The sequence below is a fragment of the Eretmochelys imbricata genome, chromosome 19 (genome assembly GCF_965152235.1).
Source record: "Eretmochelys imbricata isolate rEreImb1 chromosome 19, rEreImb1.hap1, whole genome shotgun sequence".
NCBI classification, from domain to species: domain Eukaryota; kingdom Metazoa; phylum Chordata; order Testudines; family Cheloniidae; genus Eretmochelys; species Eretmochelys imbricata.
The window spans coordinates 9,059,885-9,083,847 of record NC_135590.1 but is presented as its reverse complement, the minus strand read 5'-3'; the positions used below and the strand labels follow the sequence as shown (position 1 = coordinate 9,083,847).

The following is a 23,963-nucleotide window of genomic DNA, read 5'->3' as shown; positions in this document are numbered from 1 at the left end:
TGGGGGGGTGGGGAGGAAGTATGGTTGCACCTGAAAGGAGGCAGGGAGGGTCTAAAGGGAGGTGATGGGAGAAGACCTGGGGGGGGCCTAAAGGGAGATGATGGGGGAGGGCTGGGAGGAGGGAGTGGCGGGGCTGAAGGGAGGTGATGGGGAAGGGCTGGGAGGAGGCTGAAGAGAGGCGTTGGGGGAGGAGGCAGTTGGGGGAGTGGAGGGGCTGAAGGGAGGCGACAGGGGAGGGCTGGGAGAAGACCGGGGGCTGAAGGGAGGTGATGGGAAAGGGCTGGGAGGAGGCTGAAGGGAGGTGATGGGGGAGGAGGCTGAAGGGAGGTGATGGGGGAGGAGGCTGAAGGGAGGTGATGGGGGAGGAGGCTGAAGGGAGGAGGCGATGGCTGGGAGGAGGTGATGGGGGGGCTGAAGGGAGGGGATGCGGGGCTGGAAAGGGGCTGAAGGGAGGCAGTGGAGGGGGACTAGGAGGAGGCTGAAGGGAGGCGATGGGGGGGCTGGGGGGAGGTGGTGGTGGAGAGCTGGGAGGAGGCTGAAGGGAGGCGATGGAGGCTGGAGGCAGTAGGGGGGGCTGGGGGGAGGTGGTGGTGGAGAGTTGGGAGGAGGCTGAAGAGAGGTGATGGGAGGCTGAAGGCAGTAGGGGGGAGGGGGGCTGAAGGGAGGTGATGGGAGGCTGAAGGAAGTAGGGGGGGCTGGGGGGAGGCTGAAGGAAGTAGGGGGGGCTGGGGGGAGGTGGTGGTGGTGGAGGGCTGAAGGGAGGCGATGGGGGGGCTGGGGGGAGGCTGAAGGGAGGCGATGGGGGGCTGGGGGGAGGTGGTGGTGGAGAGCTGGGAGGAGGCTGAAGGGAGGCGATGGAGGCTGGGAGGCTGAAGGCAGTAGGGGGGGCTGGGGGGAGGTGGTGGTGGAGGGCTGGGGGGAGGCTGAAGGGAGGTGATGGGAGGCTGAAGGCAGTAGGGGGGGCTGGGGGGAGGCTGAAGGGAGGTGATGGGAGGCTGAAGGCAGTAGGGGGGGCTGGGGGGAGGCTGAAGGGAGGTGATGGGAGGCTGAAGGCAGTAGGGGGGGCTGGGGGAGGCTGAAGGGAGGTGATGGGAGGCTGAAGGCAGTAGGGGGGGCTGGGGGGAGGCTGAAGGGAGGTGATGGGAGGCTGAAGGCAGTAGGGGGGGCTGGGGGGAGGCTGAAGGGAGGTGATGGGAGGCTGAAGGCAGTAGGGGGGGCTGGGGGGAGGCTGAAGGGAGGTGATGGGAGGCTGAAGGCAGTAGGGGGGGCTGGGGGGAGGCTGAAGGGAGGTGATGGGAGGCTGAAGGCAGTAGGGGGGGCTGGGGGGAGGCTGAAGGGAGGTGATGGGAGGCTGAAGGCAGTAGGGGGCTGGGGGGAGGTAGTGGTGGTGGAGGGCTGGGGGGAGGCTGAAGGGAGGCGATGGGGGGCTCGCAGGAGACACGGGGAGGAGGGCTCAGCGCTGGGGCGCGAGGCGGCGCCGTTCGGGCTCGGCCCCGGGCAGGAGCGCCGGGAAGCCGACCCGCCCGGGCCCAGAGTGCGGCCTAGCGGCGGTTGCCGAGCCGGCCGGGACCCCGCTGCCCGCGGTGAGGCCGGGGAGGGGGGCGCGAGGCGCCGCGAGCCGGGCTGCGGGCGGGGGTGCTGCGCCCTGACAGGCCGCGTCCCTCGGGTGGGGAGCGAGCTGCCGGGGGGAGGGGCGGCCACTGACAGGCCGGGAATGGGGAGCCCGAGGCGGGGGAGGGGGAGCGAGCGAGCGAGCGGCGCTGGGGCCGGAGGCAGCCGGGCCGGGGGAAGGGTCCTGCCGGGGCAAGCGCAGGGGCCAGCCGGAGCGGAGCGGAGCCGGCGCCCGGCGGGAGGGGGCGGGGAGGGACGGCGGGTAGGAGGACCCGCGGCAGGGGGAGGGGACGAGGGGCCGGCCGAGGCAGGGCGGCGGGGGCCCGGCCGGTACCTGCCGTAGATGCCCTCGGTGATGCGGTTCCGCTTTAGCGGCCGCCGGAGTTTGCTGCAGTCCGCGCTCCGCCGCTTCATCCTCCCGGCCCCGCGCTGGCTCGGACCCGCCCGGCTCACGGCGCCACCAGTCGAGGCCGGGCAGATTTTTTTTTTTTCCGCTTTTCTCTTCCCCCCCCCTTGGAAACAAAGAAATAAAAATAATTTCAGGTCCGTCCCTCCCCGCCGCGTCCCCGCGCGCAGACGCCGCGCCCCCACCCGCCTCGGCGGACGACACCCAATCCGAGGCTGACAGAATGGGATCGACGGGAGGTCAAACCAATCAACGACAGCGAGGGTCGGACGGACGGGCCACAGAGCCAATCAAAAGGTTTGTCCCGCCCCTTATATGACGTTTAGGTCACAGGCCCGCCCCACACTCTGAGTGACGTCTCGAAGAGAGAAAGAAAGGTGAATTGACAGCACACCCTCCAATTCCTTGAAGGGATTTTGTTCTCACCCCACCCACCCGGGCGTTCGCACCAGGCAAGCGCCCCACATTATGAGTGATAGCAAGGTTGACCAATCAGAGAGAAAAACAAGAGTGGGCGGGACTTTACCATTCGGAAACGGACAAAAAGAGGGCTTAGTCTATCTTTGACTGACAGAGTCCCACCCCCAAGTTTTGATTGACAGCCTTACTGACCAATAGGCTATCAGGAACGCGAGAGCGCAATCCCAGTGTCCAAAAGTAAGAGGACACAAGGTCCTTTGTCCCTCTCCGTCTCTCTCATAACGCAGCCGCCCAGAACGCCGCATAGCCCTGCCTCTACAGTGACTGACGGACAGCTTGACCAATCAGCGAGAAGAGAACTCACTGGAGAATGGCAGCTGAGCCGCCCAATCCCTGAACAGGGTAGGGGGCGCATCCCGCCCTTTCCAAGCGTCGGACCAGAGAGGAGACCGTGGCCTATAATAGGCCAATCAAAAAGGGATGGGGACCAGGGCCTAGCCAATCAGAGGCTACCTCCCTTGGCTTGTTGGGCTATAGGACGAGCTGTGAAAGGGTGGCAATTGCCTAGCCAATGGGAGGTCGGCAGGAGGGGCCCGGCCCGGCCCGGCCCGCCGCCAGGTAGTGGGCGGCGGAGCCTGGTGCGAGATGGGCCCCTAGGGGGCCCCGCCAGCCGGGCGTTAGCGTCGCTCCGGGGACCCTGCTGAGGGGAGGGCAGTCACCGCCGTCAGCCCGCCCGCCCTGCAGGACCCCTTCCCCGGGGCCGGGGGCGGGCCAGTCCGCTGCGGAGGGAGGAGCGCGGGGGACACCAGTCGGGAAGCGGGTCACTCGCGGCGGCTCTGCCTGAAGCCCTGAGATCTGCCCGGGCGGGCGGCTCTCTGTCCGGCGCCTCTTGCGGGACTGGGGCCGCACGGCGCCTTTGGGGCGACGCCGCGAAATGCCGCGCCTCCGCCGCCGACCTGGGGCTGAGGGAGACGGGTCCCGGAGCGCTCGGGCGGGCTGACTTTCACCTCCTCGCAAGAGAGGGACGCGCAGAGCTTCACCTTCCCCGGCAGCCTGCCCCACGCTCCGTGACCGCGATCCGCAGAGAGACTGTAACCTCCTTCCCCTCTGAGCTGGGAACACTGCCTCGGGACAGCCAAATCCGTCTTAAATCGCACATTCAGAGTGTGGCCCTCCCTCCCCCCGGCTCATCTTTCCCTTCCTGTTCCTCGCTTTTACATTCTAGATGCTTTTCTTTCCTGATTTGACACCCCCCCCCCCATCTTTTTCTCTTCACTGTTTGTTTTTGTGTGTGTCTTCTTCGGCCTTTCTTCTCTGGTCTCTCCCTGCTGCCACTTCTGCTCCCGATCTGTTTTGGTGGGTGTAGAGTGAGCATGGATCCTCTGTCCTGCTAAAGGTGGCCGAGGGGAGCGCTTTGGGAGGATTTGTGGATGTCAGTGAATTTGTCTGAATTCCTTAGTGGCTCAGGCGGTGCTGTACCCTGCTATTTCCTAGAATTTACAAGGTACACATGCCTGCCTGGTATTTTTTTTTTCTTTGCCAGTAGGTGGCTTTCTCGCCATTCATATACACTGCTTCGGTCTCTTGGGCATAGGTATGCATCACCTGCCCCAATTTCACCAAAGAAGGACTTTACGCACCTCCGAAATAGCCTCAAGCTGTACGCTACCACTGCCCTTTGGAGATGCTATTCAAAGGTGATCTTCTCAGAAACTTTGCAGATGCCATTTTTGTGCTGCTTTTTAGTCTCTTTCAGCACATCATGTGTAGCACAGAGTCTGATCTTGCAAGGTTCTGAGTGCTCTCAGTTCCTGTTAAAGTCTCGTTTCTCTGATCGCTACTTCTCAATGAATTGGGTCAATTATTAATTAAATTGTAAGGCCTTTGTGGCAGGGACCATGTTTTTGTTCTGGGTTTGTACAATAAGGTCCTAGTCTGATCATCTTAATTATGTGGCTAAGATGCATTGTCTGTTTAACTTTGATTGTAAACTCCTTGAGGCAGGGTCCATCTCGTCCACCTCCTTGTAGAATACTGAGCGCACTGGTGGCACTCAGTACATAATGGTGCTACCCTGTTTGACCTGAGCAGTTAGCCAATGTTCGGGGTCTTGCAGGTTGTATCTGTTGGGAGAAGAAATTGATGACAGAGTTAGCTATTTTTTTGATGCATTTCCTGATTATTTGCAAAGACTGTACACTAAGTCTTATTTTCCTGATCCTGGTAAGAATCAAACAGGGGACCATTTCTTTGCTCACAGTTCCAAGCCCCTTTTCAGCAAGCACTTAACCTCAAAGATCTCTCTTAGCTTTATCTCAGGGTCATGCTACAAGTGCATCCCTGCTGCTTTCTGTGGTGTTTCAGCTGCCTCTGCCACTCTCACTCGCAAACCTCTCTAGCAAACAATATCCAGTCCCCAGTGGAAAAACTTCCACTCAGATCATTCACGTTCCTCACTGGCCTTGCAGGTCATCCTGTTGTTTCAACTATTCCACATGGGAGCTTAATTAATTAATTGTTGCTGCCCACCAGCTTCAACATGGTGTTGGCTGAGCTAACACCCAGCATAATGGGTGTTAGCTCAGCCAAACTCCAACTTGGATAATTATCATCTTAAGTCTCCTTACATTCCCCTGTAGCACCATTGACTACTAGTATTGTTCTTTGCTTCCCACCCTAAGCTCTTGTGTAACATTGCTGTGCTCTGTTCAACAGTTGCCATGTTTCTCCCTAGAAGTGGCTGCATTTTAGGGTGGGAGAATTGATTTGCGTATGTGTGCCACTAGATTGTTAAGCAGTTTGTAAACCAATGGTGGGATCATTTAGGATGGATGACAGTCAATGGACACATCTTTGGAGGTCGTTATTTCACGGTGCATTATTACTGTTGGCTCTTGGACTAGTTGTGCATAATAAGGTGCAGGTTACTGAAAGATGAGAAAAGCATGTTCCGATTACAGACTAATCAATTTGTCCTTCCATCACACCCAAACAGTCTTTAAGCAAGCAAGGTACAGTGCTCCTTTGTGAAAAGGAAGATATTTAAAGTCCATCAAGAGCGTATAGAAATTTTATTTCTAAAATCGACAGTAATGACCCTCATTTCTAAAGTATTCCTCTTTCCAAAACTAACAGTGGCTTGTTGGTCCAGGGAGGGCAGTAAGCAAGTCCCTGGATGGAATCCGATCACAAAGCATAAGGATTTATTTTACAGTTAGCCAGCTGGTCGTGAAATGTCCTGCCTTTCAGCCAGCTGGGAAACACATCAATCAGGAGTGGTGTTTCGGGAGCAGAGACTGAACAGATCTCGACATCTGGAGTCTGGCAGTCTTCATCATTCTGCTTATCTGAGCTAAACTGTAGCGGGCAGAGAGAGAGCACAATAGTATGTTGCTTTTGGAATGCCCTAGATTGCATTAAGTGCTGTCTGCTAACCCTGGTGTTCTCCACCTGGGGGCCACTTTTCCTTGATATATTGCTGAAAGTGAAGGGGGTCCCAGCTAGATGGGAATGCAGGGGCTCTGAGGTGGTCCCACTATGGAAAAGCAGTTGCATTATGAAAAATATTACTCGGGTTGTAAGCATTTGGGGGAAGCAACCCTCCTCTTTTTGTTCTGTTTGTACTGTGCCTTGCACAGTGAGGTCCTGGTCCGTGACAGGGGTGCCTAGGCACAATGGTAATAAAATAATAATCATAACAAAGGCTGAGAACTGCTGTATTAGGCCATCTTTTTCCCAGGATAGGACTTTATATCCCCTGTGAATGCAGGGTGCATTTCATCCTTTCCTAACTGTATTTTTTAGTGGTCTAATTTTTGTAAAGTTTCATTTAAACCTTTGTATGTGTGAATTTAGCAGTCGATCCCTGAAGTCCTTCATGTATCTATCCCCAGAGAGGGTACTTCATAAACAACATCAGGGGAATCTTCCCACGCACTGCCCTGCCAATATGCCTTTAATGACCACTCTCTGCTTCTAAGGACAAAAAGGGAGCTTAGAGGCCTCTTTTCTGAGACTACAAGAGGCCCAATCCTGCAGGGCATTAAACACTCCTGCCTCCAGTCATATTTAAGCTAATCCACAACTAGAGATGGATCCAGACTGAATCTGAATTTCCAAAAGATCCATAGTGTTTGGATCTAGATCTGAGGTCAGATTCTCAGCTACACCCAAGATGTCTCAGCTACAGGCCATGTCAGGGGTAGTCCGGGGCTGGCCCAGTTCCTGGCATAGATTTAGGGCAACCATGTGTCTCTGTAATGATGCTAGCTCTGCCAAAGGGCTCCCAGCAACTGGGGATCACCAGGGCTTAGAGATGCTCCAGCCATGTCCCCATTTCCACAGCCACACTCTGTACAGGCCAGGAGAGGGGGATGGTATAAGAGGCGCTATGGTAGCTCTGCACCACCAGAGATTCCCATACGCTGGCTAGATCCACCAGCTTTTAAGGAGGCTGTTTGCTGGGATATTGGCACAAAGCAACCCTAACTGACTCACGAATTAGGCCCCTGGATCAGAATACTTCCTTCCTCAATATGGGGAGGGGTTCAGATTCACGGTGACATCCTGGCGCCACTGAAATCAATGGCAAAACTCCCATGTTCCAGTTCATGCCTGTCTTTAATTATAACCCAGCTAACCGATAAGGCCCACCAGCAGGTGGGGTAGCTGGTGAAGATGGCTCTGACACATCAGAATTTTACCATTTAAATGTACATACTCTTGAACGTCACAGATCTACTTGAGTCAACCAATGTTCGTTGCTGCGGGCTTGCACTCCTGACCTGCCTTAGATAAGGAGCTATTCCTTGCTAACGCCTCTTGGGCTTTCTTATCACATCAAAGCTTTTATTCCCTCCTCACCTCCCACCTTCTGTTGGTTTGAGGTTGGTGGAACGTTTTTATAGAAGAAAAATATTCATGTGTGTTTTTAACACCAGAGCTAACGTACAATGGGTTCTGACTATCCTCCCAGTCTCCGATGTGGTCTCCCTGGGCTCATACTCTTTTTGGAAACTGCCTTTATCCTCATATTTTGGTTTTGCTTTTCAAAGGAAAGTCAAAGCACATCAGAAGACCTTGAAATCTATCCTGGTAAGTTTGCAAGCCTGTTGTTAAAGGTAGGGTTCAGTGTGTGCTTTTATTGGGTTACATTTGAGCTTGTTTTGAACAGGGCTGTACTTCTGACAGCTGTAACTGCAAATACAGTGTGGGTACTTCCCTTTACATACTCTGTTGCCTTGCACCTTCTGCAGTCATTTGCACCAGGCCAAAGTGGGTGTCAAATACTACTAAATTGTGTTCTTGTGCTCCCTCACTGTTCTGTATCCACCTGTTGTCTCTCATTTTATATGTACATTGTAAGCTCTTTGTGGGGGAAAGACCATCTTGTTCTGTGTTAGTACAGTGCCTAGCGCAATGGGTTCAGGTCCAAGACTGGGGATCTTGGAACTGTGATAATACAAAATAATCAGGATGGATGAAAGCCTGGTGCAAGTGAATGCACAATGTGCAGGGCCACAAAGAATCAAGCTTAAGGACTGAAAGAGTGTGACAGCTAGTGGGAATGGATAACATTAGGGCGAGTCTGAGCAGTGAAGTTCAGAACCTGGATCCAACCTTCCCCAAGGATCTTCGGCTGTTCTGAGCTGGGTCTTGGTTTCTGTCCCTTCTAGGGTGACCAGATGTCCCGATTTTATAGGGACAATCCTGATTTTGGGGGCTTTTTCTTATAGAGGCACCTATTACCCCCCACCCCCGTCCCAATTTTTTACACTTGCTATCTGGCCACCCTAGCCCTTTCCTAGGTGAAACTATTAAATAGTGGGCTCTGTATTAGGCCTTATATTTATCATCAAATGTGTACTGGCAGGCAAAAGTAGCCCTTTTTCTTATTTAATAATATGCTGGTGATTGTCTTATGGTACCAAACTTTGCTTCTATGTTGTAAGTATTGAATCTTTTGCACACAATCCTGCATCTGAGAAATGTGTTTTCTACATTTACTGAAGATATATATTAACAATTATGATAAAACATATACCGCGTGTAACCTGTCTAAAGTGCTGTGCAAATATTAACCAATTAATCCTCATGACTTCCTTGTAAGGTAGGTAGGTAAGTCTCTATTACTCCCATTTTACAGATGGGGAAAAACTGAAATGCAGAAAGGGGATGTGACTTGCCCATGGTCATGCACTGAGTTGGGTTCATTTAATATTTTGTATGTGAATTACTCAAAAGCCACAAACTTGCATTCCCCTCCCCGCCCCCCACAATCATTTGCTTTAATCCTCGCTATGAAGCGTAGAAACCTGCACGTTGACATAAGAATATACCTATTAACACACATGTTGGGGCTACCGGCCTTGGGAAAGAGCAATTTAAGGCCTGATGCAGCAAACATTTTGTGTCTGAGTAACTCGATGCATTGGGAGTAGTCCCAGGGGCTTTGATGAAACTACTCATGTGTAAGTGTCTGCAGAATCAAGGGTTTCAGATCTTTTTGTGAGGACGTTTCACCAGTATATTACAAACTCTATGCCATAAATAAGTTTGGCCCCTTTTAATAGTCGCTTTGAATTTGTACATCATAAAACAGGCTTGAGATGTTTCAGGCAAGACTTAGGAGGCTGGGTGTGTGTAGTTGGTGTGTGAATGTGTAAGGTGGAGTTTAAAATCAACAAGGAGCAGAGATGCCGCCTGTGCCTTGATAAGGGGACTCTGTTACAAAGAAACATTTCTTAGCAGACAGAGTTGCCGTAGAGAGCAGTTCTGCTTAGCTAAATATTATCTCAAATACAGCACTCCTCCTGTAACGGTGAAAATAGGGCTAGTGGCCCACTTTGAAAAGGAGGGTGTCAGTGTTTTTAAAATGAAGCAAGACAAGACTCTCTACAGATCTCGGCTGAAATTGGTTCTCCGTTACTTCTGTGCCAATCCTGCTGATTTTGGTTTGGTGTAACGGAGAACAGAATGGGGTCTTTTGTTTTTACTGACTGACTGCAAGGGATCATTTTAAAGCAATCACCAGTGCTCTCATAAACATATTACTGCCTCTGTCTTTCATTGTGCTTATAAACATGTTCACATTTTTGTAACACTTAGTTTGCAATCTAAATAGAGAAGACAGAGAGAAGATTGGAGGGGAAACAGGGGCACAAAATGAGGAAGTGGAAGCCTAAGGTCACACAGCAGGTCAAAGACAGAGTCAGGAGTAAAACCCAGAACTCCAGAGTTCCAGTCCAGTGCCTCATTGTCTAGACTGTACTACTGCCCAACCTCTGTTCCCAGCTCTTCTGATCTTGGGCTAGACACTAAACCCTCTTGTGCCTCACCTCATCTTGGAAATTAGGATAATAAGTCCTCCCTCACAGAGGGTGGGGGGCAGTATGGATTCATATAAAAGGCTTTGCCCCCTGATAAATAGTGCTCTTGAAATGCACTGTTATTATATTATATCTCCTTTCCTGTCCCAACTTTATGGTCTCTCCTCCACCCTTCAGTCCAGCATGGTCTTGCACCACCCTCCTTTTCCACCAGAATATATGAGGATTACTCTGAGACAGTTATTAATTTTCAGCAGGTTTATTGATCACTGCTGTGATGTTAACCTGGAGTCTGGTCTGCACTGATAACTTGACTGATTTCTTGGTTCCTCTGCCATGCAGCATTTCAAGATGTCAACGTCCTGGTGATTTTTGGATTTGGCTTCCTCCTGGCTTCCTTCAAAAGATATGGATTTAGCAGCATTGGATTCAATCTGCTAATTGCCACACTTGGAGTTCAGTGGGCTGTGCTCGTGGAAGGATTTTTGTTTGCTTCCTCAGCAGGAAAAGTGAAAATTGGCCTGCACAGGTAATTCATACATCCTAGAATGGATCATTTACTCTTAATGTAGCATTTCTGAACGCTGGGGCTAAGGTAACTTTTCCCTGTTTTTTGGTATATTTACCCAGCAGCGCAGTTGTACTGGCAGGACTTTTTGTTATTGCGTTGTTGGCTTTGTAATTTTAACTGAATTTTGCCATCTACTGATCTAATTACTTTCCTTCTATGGCCCCATTACCATAGTACCTGAGTGCCTCAGAGTCTTTACCCTCACACACCCCTGTGAGGTAGAGAGGTGTGGCCATATCCCCATTTTATGTATGGGGAACTGAAGCACAGAGTGATTGCATCAAATCCACTGGTCCATCTGGCCTGATATCCTACTTCCTGTCCTACCCATAAGCAATCACACAGCTTGTCCTATACTCCACTGTCTGTCTTCTAGCAGTGGCCAATATCATCATACTGCACACTGTACATTCAAGGGAAATAATCCTTCCAGTTCCTTGAGGAGATCATCTTATATCATGAGACATGGTGTTTACTAACTGTATATCGCTGTTGTAGCTACATATGTTGTTAATGGTCTTAGAATTCATGACCTCTGCTCTTTTCTTGATGGATATCCTCTACCTTTTCCTCACCCTCCCCCAAACAAAAGAAAACCCTTTATCCATTAGCTAGTTATCAAACATTGATTGAATTATGGAATATGTGACGAAGCTGGGATTTTCTCTTGTTATGTTGTATTTGAGTCTTACTGTTTTCAATGAATGCTGTGTGCCTCAGTTTCCCTGCGTATTGCACCAATGTCTAGGTAGTGGGAATAAGCATGTGTGACTTTTCTGGGGGCTGCTCCAGCTGCCTCCATGGATGCTATGGTCGCCCCTTCGTAACCTGAGACCCAGGAGGGGGATGTGACCAGGTGACTCTTGGCCCGGGAAGTGAGACAAAGGCTGGAGAAGGAACAATGGGCAGGGCAGAGGCCAGGCAGCTGGAAGTGAGTCGGTCTCTGCTGGCTTGGGGCTCTGGGGGGGGGACCAGAGCCCTGGCTCTGGTCTCCCCTCCCCCCAAGATGGACTTGGCTGAAAGTCACTGATTTCTGTGCTAACAAGTTCTGCCCTACGCTGTGTTCCTGTTGACTAATAAACTTTCTGTCTTACCGGCTGACTGAGAGTCACATCTGACTGGAGTTGGGGGGCAGGGCCCTCTGGCTTCCCTAGGAGCCTCGCCCAGGCAGACTCACTGCGAGAAGCGCGTGGTGGGGCAGGGGATGCTGAATGCTCTGAGGTCCAACCCAGGAAGGTCGGAGCTATGTAAGCTTCTTGCCCTGGAGACCCTATACTCAGAGAGAGGAGGCTCCCCCAGAGTCCTGGCTGGCTTCATATGGAATATTCCAGAGCATTGGTCCGTGACAGAATACCACTGCTGTTTACACAAAGGCATTTACAGTTCCAACATCTCATCTACTTTTAAGTGTAAGAAAACTCCGTTGGCCGTCACAACACATGGCCAGGATACAAGCAAAGTATCAGTTACTAACTGGGTAGTATAACTATGGAACTACAGGTAGCTCCTTCTCTTTCCTAGACAGGAAAGGAATGGTTTCGTGCCGAGTCACCCAATTGGGAGTCAGGAGATTTGTGGTTCATCCCCATTTCTGCCCCAACCGTTCTGTGTGATCCCGAGCAAGTCATTTACCCCCCTGCGCCTCAGTTTCCCCATCTATACCCAACTCAGTTGGGAGGTTTAATTCATGAATGTTTGTAAAATGCTTTGAGGGCTTAGGATGGAATGTGCTGTAGAAGAGGCAAGCATAAATGTTTTCCTGCTGCTGCATTTGTTAGGCCATCAGAGGTAAATCACCACCTTCATTCTGCTTTTTAAATGCCTTTAGGCGTTCTTGTCATATATTAATTTCTTGTTCTCTCATTTATGGCCCTAATGATTTTGTTATGTGTCTCTAAAAATGTGAAGGCCTTGGGAGCAGCGCAACAAACAGCTGAGACCTTTCCTAACTGTTCTCATTTGCTCAATGCCTTCCTCTTGATTTTTGGCTTTGCTGAGTAAATTACTGCCCCATCGTTAGATATGTAGCAATGACTACTGTGGCAGTACAGCAAGAGTTTCTGACGGACGCTAACTAAAGGTGGGATTTTGCGGGCTGTGACCTGCTGGAAGATCTTGCAGAAAGTTGGCCAAAAGGTGTCAGCACAAGACTCATGTGGATGGCTCAGGGGATTGGCTCACAAGATAAGGAACCCTGAAGTGCTAGGCTGGTGGGGAATTTTTCAACAATTTTGGGGGGTTTTGTGTGTGAAAAATGCAGATTTGTCAAAAACAAAGCTCTTCGCAAAATAGGGCTAGGTTGGATGAATTTTCTGACTTAAAAAATGTTGGAATCTTTTTTCCTAAATCATCAACATTTTAAAATTCCAGGTTTTCGGTCTGAAATGACTTTTTTCATTTAGAAATTCAAGCTAATTAGAGTGAAGAAAAGAGAGCCCAAGACCACAGAGACAGAACTCCGCTTTGCCCCTACAGGTGACCTCTTCTGGTCAGGGTTAAGATACGTTGGCAGGGCGATGTGAGAGCAACTGGATTGATAGACAGAGTCTGATCTCCACAGCTCTCAGGCCAGAACCTTTCAGAAGCACTATGTTTCCTTAAATAAAAATCTCCTGTCCCAGCTGTGCATGCCGCACACACAGGAAAACTGTCTGCAGCTGCAGAGTAATATGCTCTTAGATCTATTTCCGATCAGAAGTAAGACAAAGTCTTTACCTTCGCAGGGACAATTTTTAGGATTTTCAGCATGTTCTTTCTCATCAAAAGGCAGGAGAAGCAGCTAATTGAAATTCCAGAATATTGTAAAGGTCAAGAACAGCCCAGAACACATCTATAAATTACAGTGTGTCTGAGTCATTAACATCCCTTGTTTCCTTGATTAAAAACTGCAAGGAGGAAAAAATGGTGGACAGCCTTTTGCGAAGTGGGGAAAGGGAAAGGAATCATTCTGTGTGAGGACTGTAGGAACCTCAGAATGCCTTGTGCAGCGAGACCAGTTTGATCTAGTGATTGGGTCTCAGGATGGGGAGCCAGAAATCCCAGAGCTCCAATCCTAGCTCTGACATTAGCTCCCTCTGTGGCTTTCAACAAGCTACTAAGGCCACATTTTCCAAAAGTGACTTCTGATTTAGGGCATCTCAGTTCAGCTTGAGGCACCTTGGGGTTGGTGGTCAATAGTGCTGAGCACCTGCGACTTCTGTTGACTTCAGTCAGAGTTATGTGTGCTTTGTACTTTTGAAAATTGGGGCCCAAAGTATCTCATGGGGAGTATGAGATACTTTCTCACCCCAAATGGGAGGCCATTTTTGAAAATGCTGCCTTTAAATCTCTGTGTCTTGGTTCACCCAGCTGTGAAATGAGGATCTACCTCACAAGCATGAAAATTCCATAATGAATGTCTGGACCAGTGCTGACTACTGACTCTTTTTTATTTTTTGATTCAATTAGTTTCACAATTAACTTTTTCCCCCCCTTTTTTTTTATAAAGTGTATTAAAGGCCACTATAAGTGTAACTGCTGTTCTAATCTCAGCTGGAGCTCTTCTGGGCAAGGCTAACCCTATTCAGTTGATTTGGATGGCAATGGTGGAGGTGGCAGCTTTCAGTACGAGCAGATGGATCAATGTCAGATTCCTGAAGGTAGGTAACCACATTTCCATATATGCGGGAAAAGGCTTTGGAGGTTTTAAACAAACCTTTGTTTTCCTTTGGAAATGTTCCCTGTTTGCTGGTCTGATATTGACGCTATTACTGATAGTCAGATCTAAGCTGGTTCGCTCTGGGCCTGATCTGGAAGGGCTACGTGGCTGGGGATTCTACTTCTGTGTCACTCTGTTTACAGCACCTTCTCTCTGGCCTGCGGCACCTCACCTCTTCTCCTCTCTATCCCAGCCAACATGCTACTGCTTCCTTTCCTGCTGCTCTGATCACATCTTCTTCCAGTCTCTTCAGTGGCTTCTTTCCTTTTGCATTAAGTTAAAACTTAGAATCATAGAATCCTAGAATCTCAGGGTCGGAAGGGACCTCAGGAGGTCATCTAGTCCAACCCCCTGCTCAAAGCAGGACCAATCCCCAATTTTTGCCCCATATCCCTAAATGGCCCCCTTAAGGATTGAACTCACAACCCTGGGTTTAGCAGGCCAGTGCTCAAACCACTGAGCTATCCCTCCCCCCTTCTTGTCCTCCCCTTCAAGGCTCTGCCCCAACTTACACATGGCCCCTTCTTACTCCCACTGTAGGTTCCTGCCTAGCCCTCCCTTTGGTTCCTTCACCCTTTGAATAAATAATAGCAATCATAATAACGAATTGTCCCCTTTGCTCCCTCATTCATGCTGCCCACCATGCTTGGAGCAGCCTTCTACACCCCATCCACCAGGCCCTTCTTCCTTCAAACCAACTTCTTCTGGGAAGCATTTCTCCAGCCTGAGGGTATCTACACATCTCCTTGCACTAGAACTGGTACCAGTGTACTTTATTTGTCTGAATTAGACTGCAGGTTCCTTGGAACAGGGACCCTGTCTTTTTCTGAGCCGCAAAAAGTAGCGTGTGCACCGAGTGCTCATGAACATTATATAGGAGAGGGTGCCTAAGAAGGACACTATATAAGTAACTGAGCTACAAGTCTCTGCATACATCAAGGGGACCCGATGACATCCTGAATGGATATGACATCCAGGAATGGAATATCTTTGTTGCCTGCAGATTGAGGAACACACAAGCTTGATGCACGTTCACATATTTGGAACCTACTTTGGCTTGGCAGTCTCCTGGTGGCTGTACCATTCTTCACTGAGTAAAAGGATTGAAAAGGAAACATCTAATCCGATATCTGATTTGTTTTCAATGCTGGGTAAGGCATTTACTTGAACATCTCAGTGTATGGTGGGCAGTGGGATGAATGACTTTGGGGATTGGGAATGGGGCATAGAATCTTTTACTGCAAAGCTGAAGGTTCAAATACAACCCAGTGACTAAAAGTTGTTACCATCCGATGGTAACGAGTGGGTGAGTCTCCGCTCCTCATGTAAACCACCACTGCAGCGTCCCTTCTTGACAGACGCAGCAGGACGGCCAAGGCAGGCAAACTGTCCTCTCACTGCTACAGGTGGCCCCTTTGCACTGATTTACCCATATTGGCGGGGCAGTGTCGTCATTAATATTTGTATTGCTGTAGGGCCCAGAGGCCCCAAGCAGGATCAAGGCCGCATTGTCCTAGGTGCTGTATAAACGCTTACAAAGACAAGAATCAAAAGAGAACAAGCAGATAAAGGGTGGGGGGGAAGATACATATCACATGCAAAACACTCAGGGTAAGGATAGGCTGTGGCATGGACATTCCAAGTTTTTTTTTAAGAAATGATATTTGTTTCCATATTATTTTGATTTATATTACAAAGCTGGTGCTGCCATGATCTGTCCTAGGCCCTTGTCTCCACAGAGAATGTAAGTTCCCAGGTCTGTCAATTTGGCACTTTGTGCCAGCACAGAATTAATGTAATATTTAAAAGAAATGACATCGAAATAGAGGCATGGATTTCTGTGGCTAAAATCAAGTGAATACTTATCTAACCTATCACTGTGGCATGTGAGCGCTCGAGTCCTTTATTAGGAGCTATGTTCTGCCCGAATGGAGTGAATGATCTATGCCGAATGTCCTCCCTCAGCCTAGTAGAGGGCACTGGTTATAGCGCTCGCTTGCCTTGCTACTTTTGGCTGTACATCCCAAGATCTGCTGTCAGTGGGAGGGGCTGATTCTGGGTGTTTGCTGGAACCTCACCAGGGCTCATTGGCACATGTCTAATGAAACCTGGCAGCCTTCACCCAATGTAAAAAAGGGAAAAATTAAATGCTCATCTTGCTGAGTTCCCAGAGCTCTTGCTCTGCTGTATAATTCAAAGCAATTGGTATTTTAATCTAACTCATCAAGACACTGTTAAGTCTTCATTATAATTTTAGTGCCAGCTCGCTACCCCCCAAGTGCTCGCTATCTAAAGTAATTAGGTCTTCATGAATAATTCCTGAAAGCAACACAGAGGCAGTGCAGACGCTCACGAATGACCAAACAAGCAATTTCGTAATGTGTCCAAACCTACCCAGTGCCTGGGTCCCCTCAGAAATTCAGGGCCAGATTATGAACACTTGTAATTCATCAGAATAGTCTCATTGCAGTTACTGGGATTACTCTCGCAAGTAACTACTTTGCCAGTGGGAATAAAGGATTTGCAATCTGGATCCTTCTTTCCAGCCCCCCTCCTGCCATAGACCATGAAGTGCCATAGTGGGGAATACCAGTGGGACCTCTAGTCCTGTGTCTTGGCTATGACAGTGACCAGTGCTAGATCCTTCTGAGGAAGATGTAAAACTTCCTATTGTACAACATTGTGCCGTGCTGGAAAAGGATGTTTTTCTTCCTGAGCCCCAGCTGGTGGTTAATTTTACCCTGAAGCTTGAAGACTGATAATCTTTTTCCTTGTCAATGTATCTGCAGATATGATTCTTATTCATATATGAATGAAATTCAACCCTGCACAAGACCTGTACACCACATAAGTTTCACTTAAGATTTCAAAATAGAGCTTAACTGGGACATAAACATTGTAGGTTGTATGCTGCACCAGGGTGAATTTCACACACGTGGTTTGCTTCTGTAATAATACAGCACTTGATGTTTTCAAAGCACTGTAGAAATATTAACCAATCTCCTGCAGTTGTGAGTTCCACAGGTAAATTATGAGTATTGCCACCTACAGTGGCATGGGGAGAACAGAGAGGGCAGCCTTGAGCGCATAAGAGCCCTCTAAACATTTACAATATTTACTGTTGCCTGGAGAACAAAAGTGGGAAGGGGGAAAGATACAAATGGGAGGAGGGAGGGAATGAGAGGAGGAGGAGGAGAGGGGATAAATAGTTGGGATGGGGGAACTTGGCACCTTTTGGACGCAGAATATCCAACAGCAACCTTGAGCAAGACTCTAGTTATTTCTTGGGCATAAGGGTGATACTGTTGCCTAGTCTCTGCTGACTTCACTTCAGAGATAATCTTGCCAGTCTTCTGCATGCAGGCTGCAGCAGATTGTAAGTGCCCCAGCACCTGTCGTCTCAGAGAAATAGAGTACTGGGATGTGAGATAAAATAAGGCATCCACTTGACTACAAATATTAGTTACCAGTGAATGATTGACAGCGTCCCAAATGTGTTTTTAGGGATGTGCTCAAAGCACAGACTGTAACAAACTGCAACCATCATCTGCCTTGCTGCTTGTACAAGGGGAAGGTTCCAGGGCTCAAGATTAAGGGCAAAAAGTCATCCTGCAACTGACAGCCGTGCTAAAGAAAATGAAAGAAATATGTCCTGACTATACAGAGTAGAATAGACAAGGAGGTCTCAGTAGGGATGAACTCAGTGATAAGTGCAGCTTATGTCAGTTTCCGCAGGGATATGCCAAATGTAAATTATACTGCGCTTATGGAAAAGAATCAGCTTGGAACATGATCTGCCCAGATAATATCACTTTGTTGGGAAGCCTGTTAGTTTTTCAGAGCATATCAAGGTCACTGTGCCTGAAATCCTCTGTGTGCACTAGACATTCAACAGGCAGGAGGGCCTAAAGTGAGCAGCAGAAGCATCTAGGGACTTGAAAGAGCCTAAGCACTGGAGACCCAAGCTCATGGAAAGGTGACCGCGGTCAGTGTTGCTGGGAGCAGAGACTAACCAGTGTGTTTTTATAGTGACATACTGCACACTGGAAACCTGTGTGTTTTAGTTATTCATTTTAATGAGAGCACTTGAAGTTTTGCTATGAGGTAAATAGCATGTGGAATTAAGTCTATGCAATTCAAGCACACAGTAGAACATTAATTATCCAGTCTGCCTCGGTGTCCCCTCTGCAGTAGAGGTGGGGGAAGAGAAGATAAATCATAGCTTATCTTTAATACAGCCTATATCCCTAAATAATCCAGCATAGATACAAAACTCCTGGGAGCAAAGCTGTGCCCTGAAATGATCAGTATATAAACTAGTGTGAATGCACCTGCTGCTCTCTGCTGGATGGATTCAGATCCGCATGTGTATGAGAGAGGGGTTATGTTGTCCTCTGGTGGGGCTGGCCCAAGAGGGTAAGAACCCTATTTGCTGGTGATTGGGACCTGTGTTGTTTACTCCTGGGGGAATTCTGCACTAAAAATTTAAAAATCTTGCACACAATATTTGAAAATTCTGCAACATTCAGCATATTCTGTCAAAATGGCACAATATAATCATGCTCTCACTGACAGTCCCAGCTGCCCATGCCAGGCGTCGGCAGGAGTGCTGGGGGAAATCAGAAATTCTGCAGGGAAAAAAATAAAATTCTGTGGGAAACATTAATTCTGTGCAAATTCTGCATTGCGCACCAGCACAGAATTCCCGCAGGAGTAGTTTATTGGAGCAGAAAGACCCAACGTCTAGCCTCACTATTTACTGAAAAGTCTATGTGGCCCTGGACTTTTTACAGGATATGGCCCAACTGTTTAACAGGAATTCTAATTGCTCTACTAGATCCACTTACTAGAGTGGTGGAATATTAAAAAAAAAAAAAAAAAAAAGTCTTAAGTCTTTTATTTAAAACAAGACAAACCCCATTTATCCACCAAGCAGGCAAAGCATGACACCAGAAGTGCAAGCTTCTCTGTGCTACCCTGGAAGAACCACCAGTGGGGTGAGAGGGGAGTTCACGCTCCATGGTTCAGGTAGTTCTCAGCATTTCTGCTGAATCTGTCAGGAAGGGAGCCAGCTAGTATCAGTTGTGCTGGTGTTTTGATACCACTAAATGGAAGACATTCTGAACATAGCCATGTTTTTTATTTTGGTCAGTACCACATCAGCTGTGTGACCAGCACGCGGTACAACAGTAAGAGGATGTGGGAGATTTTGGCCAAGGACATCAGTGCAAATCCCTGCTGTTTCCGCAAAGGTCCTGGACCCTTTCGGGCCTCATGTTCAGAGGTGCTGAATGCTCCCACGTAGTTGTGGTTACTGTGTACTTCAGAAACCAGGCCCCTAATGCCCATGCAAAGCAGACAGGGTGTTGGTTTTAAAGGTCTCGTCTGAAAGGACCACGCACAGTAAATTGCCTGCTGCACAAAAATATTTCTTAGGGATGAAAGGCAGTCGTGCCCATTGAGATTTGAATCTGTGTTTCCAGGGAGCACAGGTATTGCAAAGCTGATGCTTAAGGACCTGACCTTGAAAGATGATGAGCATCTCCTGCATTGAGGGCCCTCAGCTCTTCTCAGGAGGCTCTTGGCTCTTTGAAGGATCAGGCCCTTCCCAGTTAAGTCACCCTTCTGGGTGCATGTTTATACCATGGTTACTGTTGAGATGTGCAGTGCAGGACTGCTGGGGAGGCTCCAAATGTAGTGACCGTTAGGGGCTGTCAGAATGGTGCAGTCCCATCAGCTTGTTCACAATGTGGGCATTGCAATGGATGCACTCTGTGTGACTTAGAACCTGCCAGCAGAAACAGCATGGGATGGACCCACTGGATTTACGAGCATTCTAATGATGACTGCTTCTTTGTCTACAAGGCACGCTCTTTCTGTGGATGTTCTGGCCAAGCTTCAACTCTGTGCTAATCGTGGATGTGATGGAAAAGAGGAATGCCATCTGCAACACTTACTATGCCATCGCTGTGAGTGCTGTGGCTGCTTTTGCACTGTCATCCTTGAGCAGCAGGAATGGAAAAATCAGGATGGTAAGAGGAGAGCAAAGGTCGCTTTGAAGAGAGACCTAGATTTTCGTTAATCTCTTTAGCAATTCATTGAAAGTAAAATGGCTAATAAGCTAAAACACTAGCACCTCAACGGGATGATTATCTCTTGTCCCTGAGCAAATAGTTTTGAAGATGTTAACTGGCTATAGTGCTGCAAGGGTGAAATTCACCCCCTATGTAGAGGGCCAGTTATACTCCAATTAGATCCCACTTAAGCCCTCAAAATAGGTTTAAGTGGTACTTAGGTGTGGTGCTGCAGCAGGGTGAATTTAATCCAATGGGTGCCCAATCACTGTGTGTGTGAATTGACTTCGGTGATGTTAATCCACAGATCCACATCCACCATGCAGCACTAGCAGGAGGGGTTGCTCTTGGTTTCTCAGCTCCCGTTATTCCACATCCTTGGATTGCCATGATTTTGGGTCTGCTTGCCAGCATGGTTGCTGTACTGGGATCTCACTGTTTACAGGTAATGTCCAAAACCCTGTCATACATATTTGTGAGAGGTTTTAAATACTAAGAAATAGCACATGTAGAGAGTTTACAGCCAAGATTTCTGGGTTCTGTTGCCTGGTATGTGGGACTGAGGGTGAGGAGACTTGCATTCTATTTTGGGATGCGTGCCTGAAGAACTTTTCTGCTCAGTAAATATGTTCATCTCTGTATTTATTAAATGTTTCCCTCCCCAGACATATTTGAATTCGGTGCTCAAGATTCATGACACCTGTGGCGTCCATTACACGTTTGGGTTGCCTGGATTGCTTGGAGCGATAGTCAATGTCATTCTCTTCATAATAATCAAGTGGGCCAGTTTATCAACGTAGGTTGATCCTTTTAAATAAGTATCGTGGTCAGCTAATCATTAATATATTGTGCTAGAACTCAGTTTTAGAACACACGTGCAGTATGCAGGTAGCTTTGCATGGCCACTGCAGATTAATCCCCTTAATAACAATCAAGAATCAGATCTAAAGCCCTTTCTTTAAAGTCAATGGAAAGGCTCTCATTGACTTCAGTGGGCTTTGGATCAGGCCCTCAAAAATTAATTTTTAGTGCTGGATTGCTAGGGGGGTGACGTAGACAGCATTGTGGGAGCAGCCATGTGAGATGGCGGAAATGAGAGCAGAGATTAAGTGGGAGTGAGACTGAACTGGGATCTGAAGGTGAGCCGTGAGCAGCTTTGAATTGATGATAAAGACAGGAAGCCATTGAAGAGGTCTGAGGGTTCAGGTGATGTGGATCCTTCCAAATGGTGACTTTTGATTGACACTGCGTGTGTCAGGGAATCTTACATATAAAAACTGGCAGTAACAGGCAAACTATTTTTTAAATAGGTAATACATATATGTGGGTGCTCAACACCTCTCAGGATCAGGCTCTGACTGCAGCGTAGTAGACCCACATCAGAGGAGAGTGTGCCAATTCGGGGTAAAACTAGACAGGACAGGGTCCTGGAGAATGTACTTGATGGACCATTTTGCACTAGCAGGGGGAGTGAGGGAAGGACTAAATGTCCCAGTAGCTCTTTTATATCTGATCCACAACTGATCCAGTCAGACAGACCTTTATTCCTTCAGAGTCCACTGACTTCTTTAGGACGCTGTGTGGGTAGATCAGATTATAGGATTGGAGCTGTACATGGGTCAAATTCTGCACTCTAATGTATGCATTTTTCATTTTCAGACTGGGTTATCTAGCCTTGATTGAAGTTGGCTCTTTCATGTTGACCACTGCTATAGGTTTGGGAACAGGTTTCATTACAGGTCAGTATGGGAAAGCTCTTTGCAATAGCTTCGTTCTGATCTTTTTAAGAGTAGGTGGTATGCGATTATATTACATCAGCTGTCACGTCAGTGTTCACTGGCTTATTGCATCTCTTGGCACCTAGATACTCTGGTGATTCATGCACTAAAAATATACCTGTAGGTAGATGACTTGCTACTGTTGGAAAAGCTGTAGGTAATACTGAGTGATGAGGCTTCTTTCAGTTGCAGAACTGGAGAAAAGGGTATGTTCAGCAGGGCCAAAACAATACCATCATTCCTATGCTTGACAAAGTTATTTTTAACTGATGCTTCACCAGCAGCCTCTAGGTTTCCCATAGGAGAAAGGACAGGATGGACATCTTTTTAGTGACAGTAAAAATATATTGAGACTGTTTTCCACTCACTGGGTAAGATCCTCAGCTGCTGTAAATCAGCATAGCTCCCCTGAAGGCAATGGTAGATTTTACACCAGTTGAGGATCTAGTCATCTGGTTCTAGATCTTAGATTCTCTCTCTCTCTGGTGGGATTATGGCAGTTGCAATATTTTATACCGCTATTTGCTCCTGCTTCAGTTCAGTGAAAAAAACTGCAATACCGTTCTCTAAAATGAATGTTACAGCTTATAATGAATATGTAACCCCTGTGCTTGCTCAAATGTAATTAAGAGGTTGGGCTCATCAAGCAGACTTTTAAGTATCTACTTCATCTGACTGAAAGATATGGAAAAAAATAAACAGCAAAAATAAACAAACATTCTGTGTTGATCCAATCATTTAATGAGCTGGGTGTTTACATCTGAAATTTCAAGTTAACAGTGCTCATAAGCCTGTTTGCTTAATGTGTCTGGGTAGCTTTTTCATATGAAAAGTTAATGATCATTTAGTTTATCCGGAAAATCTGGCAGGCCGTTCTCTTGGCTTTAAAACATAAGTGTTAATTTTTAATAATTAAGGCCTCACTCCTGCAGGCAGAATCTTTTGCCCACATGGAGGCCGCCTGAAATTCAAAGGAGCTCAGCATTTATAGGGTTGGCCCAGACTAATCAGCATGCAGGATCGGGACCTAAGACATTTTTACATGCTCTTTACATGCTTTGCTTTGGATCTCATGCGTTCACTGTTTGAAGATGACTGAAGGCTGGGGAAGGGTCCAGGTAATCCTGGAAGTCCAGAGAGAAAATAATAGCTGGCTTTTCTGGAAACATGGTTTTCTCCCTAAATTGTGTCAATTCTAAAGCATCTGCTGGCTGAACCACAATGCTGCATGATGGATTTAGAATCAAATATATTGCTTGTGAGGAACATTGCCTCACCTCCATGTGCTAAAGAGCGAAAAATATTCGGGGAACGTTTTACAATAATTTTTACAGGATTAGGAAATCTTTTCTAGATTGTTTGGAATTGTGTATCAAATTATTCTAAACCAGGTATGTCATGTATAGAGATGCACATGAACCCCATATTCAAATCCAGACCTGAGTATCTCCAAAGTTTGTGGGTTGGTTTTCAACCCAAGGTTTTGGTTAGGCCCATTATACATATTAGAGACAGCAGCAGGGCTGGAGGACAATCCAGATCATTCTATTTTGCCAATATATTTTAGAGTCTAGTAATTAGCACCATAAAGGGGTTCAAAAACGTTTAAAAATAAGACAAGTGGTATTATTTTTATCTGACATTCACCCCTGCAGAAAGATTTCCACACAGGAAAGATTTGTGGGGGGCATGGCTGTGATTCTGATTTCATATTTAGCTCTGCATTATATTGTGGTATGTGGCTAATAAATATAATATTTACAAACGGCTCCTTCCATCCACATCTCATTTTTAAACACAGGTTTCATTTTAACTTTCAAACTATGGAAGACACTGCCTGCATCAAAGTACTTTGATGACCAAGCTTATTGGGAGGTAAGTTTCAATTTAAAGGGGGGTGGGGTGTGTGTGTGTGTGGCCTATGCCACCATGAAGCCCTGATCTTGGAATGGATTTCTAGGTGCTAAAATAATACAAAGACTAACCATATTTCATGATAGTTCTCGAATGTCCTGGTATAAACAGATTAACCATTTTGAGACTGGACAGTATAAATATATACCGACTTTGGATAGAAT

The 23,963-nt window shown here is 47.7% G+C and overlaps 2 protein-coding genes across 2 annotated transcripts in view; one reads left to right on the top strand and one right to left on the bottom strand.

Annotated features, from left to right (window-relative positions):
• MACO1 (macoilin 1) overlaps positions 1-2,148 on the bottom strand; it is a 50,061-nt gene extending 47,913 nt beyond the window's left edge. Inside the window, exon 1 of the mRNA XM_077837912.1 lies at positions 1,946-2,148. Coding sequence (XP_077694038.1) covers positions 1,946-2,025 — 80 coding nt within the window. The 5' untranslated portion in view covers positions 2,026-2,148. The remainder of the gene's footprint in view (positions 1-1,945) is intronic.
• Positions 2,149-6,854: 4,706 nt separating this feature from the next.
• The window catches only part of LOC144277357 (RH-like protein), a 23,375-nt gene continuing 6,266 nt past the window's right edge, over positions 6,855-23,963 (top strand). The window contains exons 1-9 of the mRNA XM_077838098.1: positions 6,855-7,531; positions 10,108-10,294; positions 13,824-13,974; positions 15,037-15,184; positions 19,899-20,065; positions 20,415-20,552; positions 20,773-20,903; positions 21,767-21,846; positions 23,687-23,760. Of these exons, the coding sequence (XP_077694224.1) occupies positions 7,390-7,531; positions 10,108-10,294; positions 13,824-13,974; positions 15,037-15,184; positions 19,899-20,065; positions 20,415-20,552; positions 20,773-20,903; positions 21,767-21,846; positions 23,687-23,760 (1,218 nt within the window). The 5' untranslated portion in view covers positions 6,855-7,389. The remainder of the gene's footprint in view (positions 7,532-10,107; positions 10,295-13,823; positions 13,975-15,036; positions 15,185-19,898; positions 20,066-20,414; positions 20,553-20,772; positions 20,904-21,766; positions 21,847-23,686; positions 23,761-23,963) is intronic.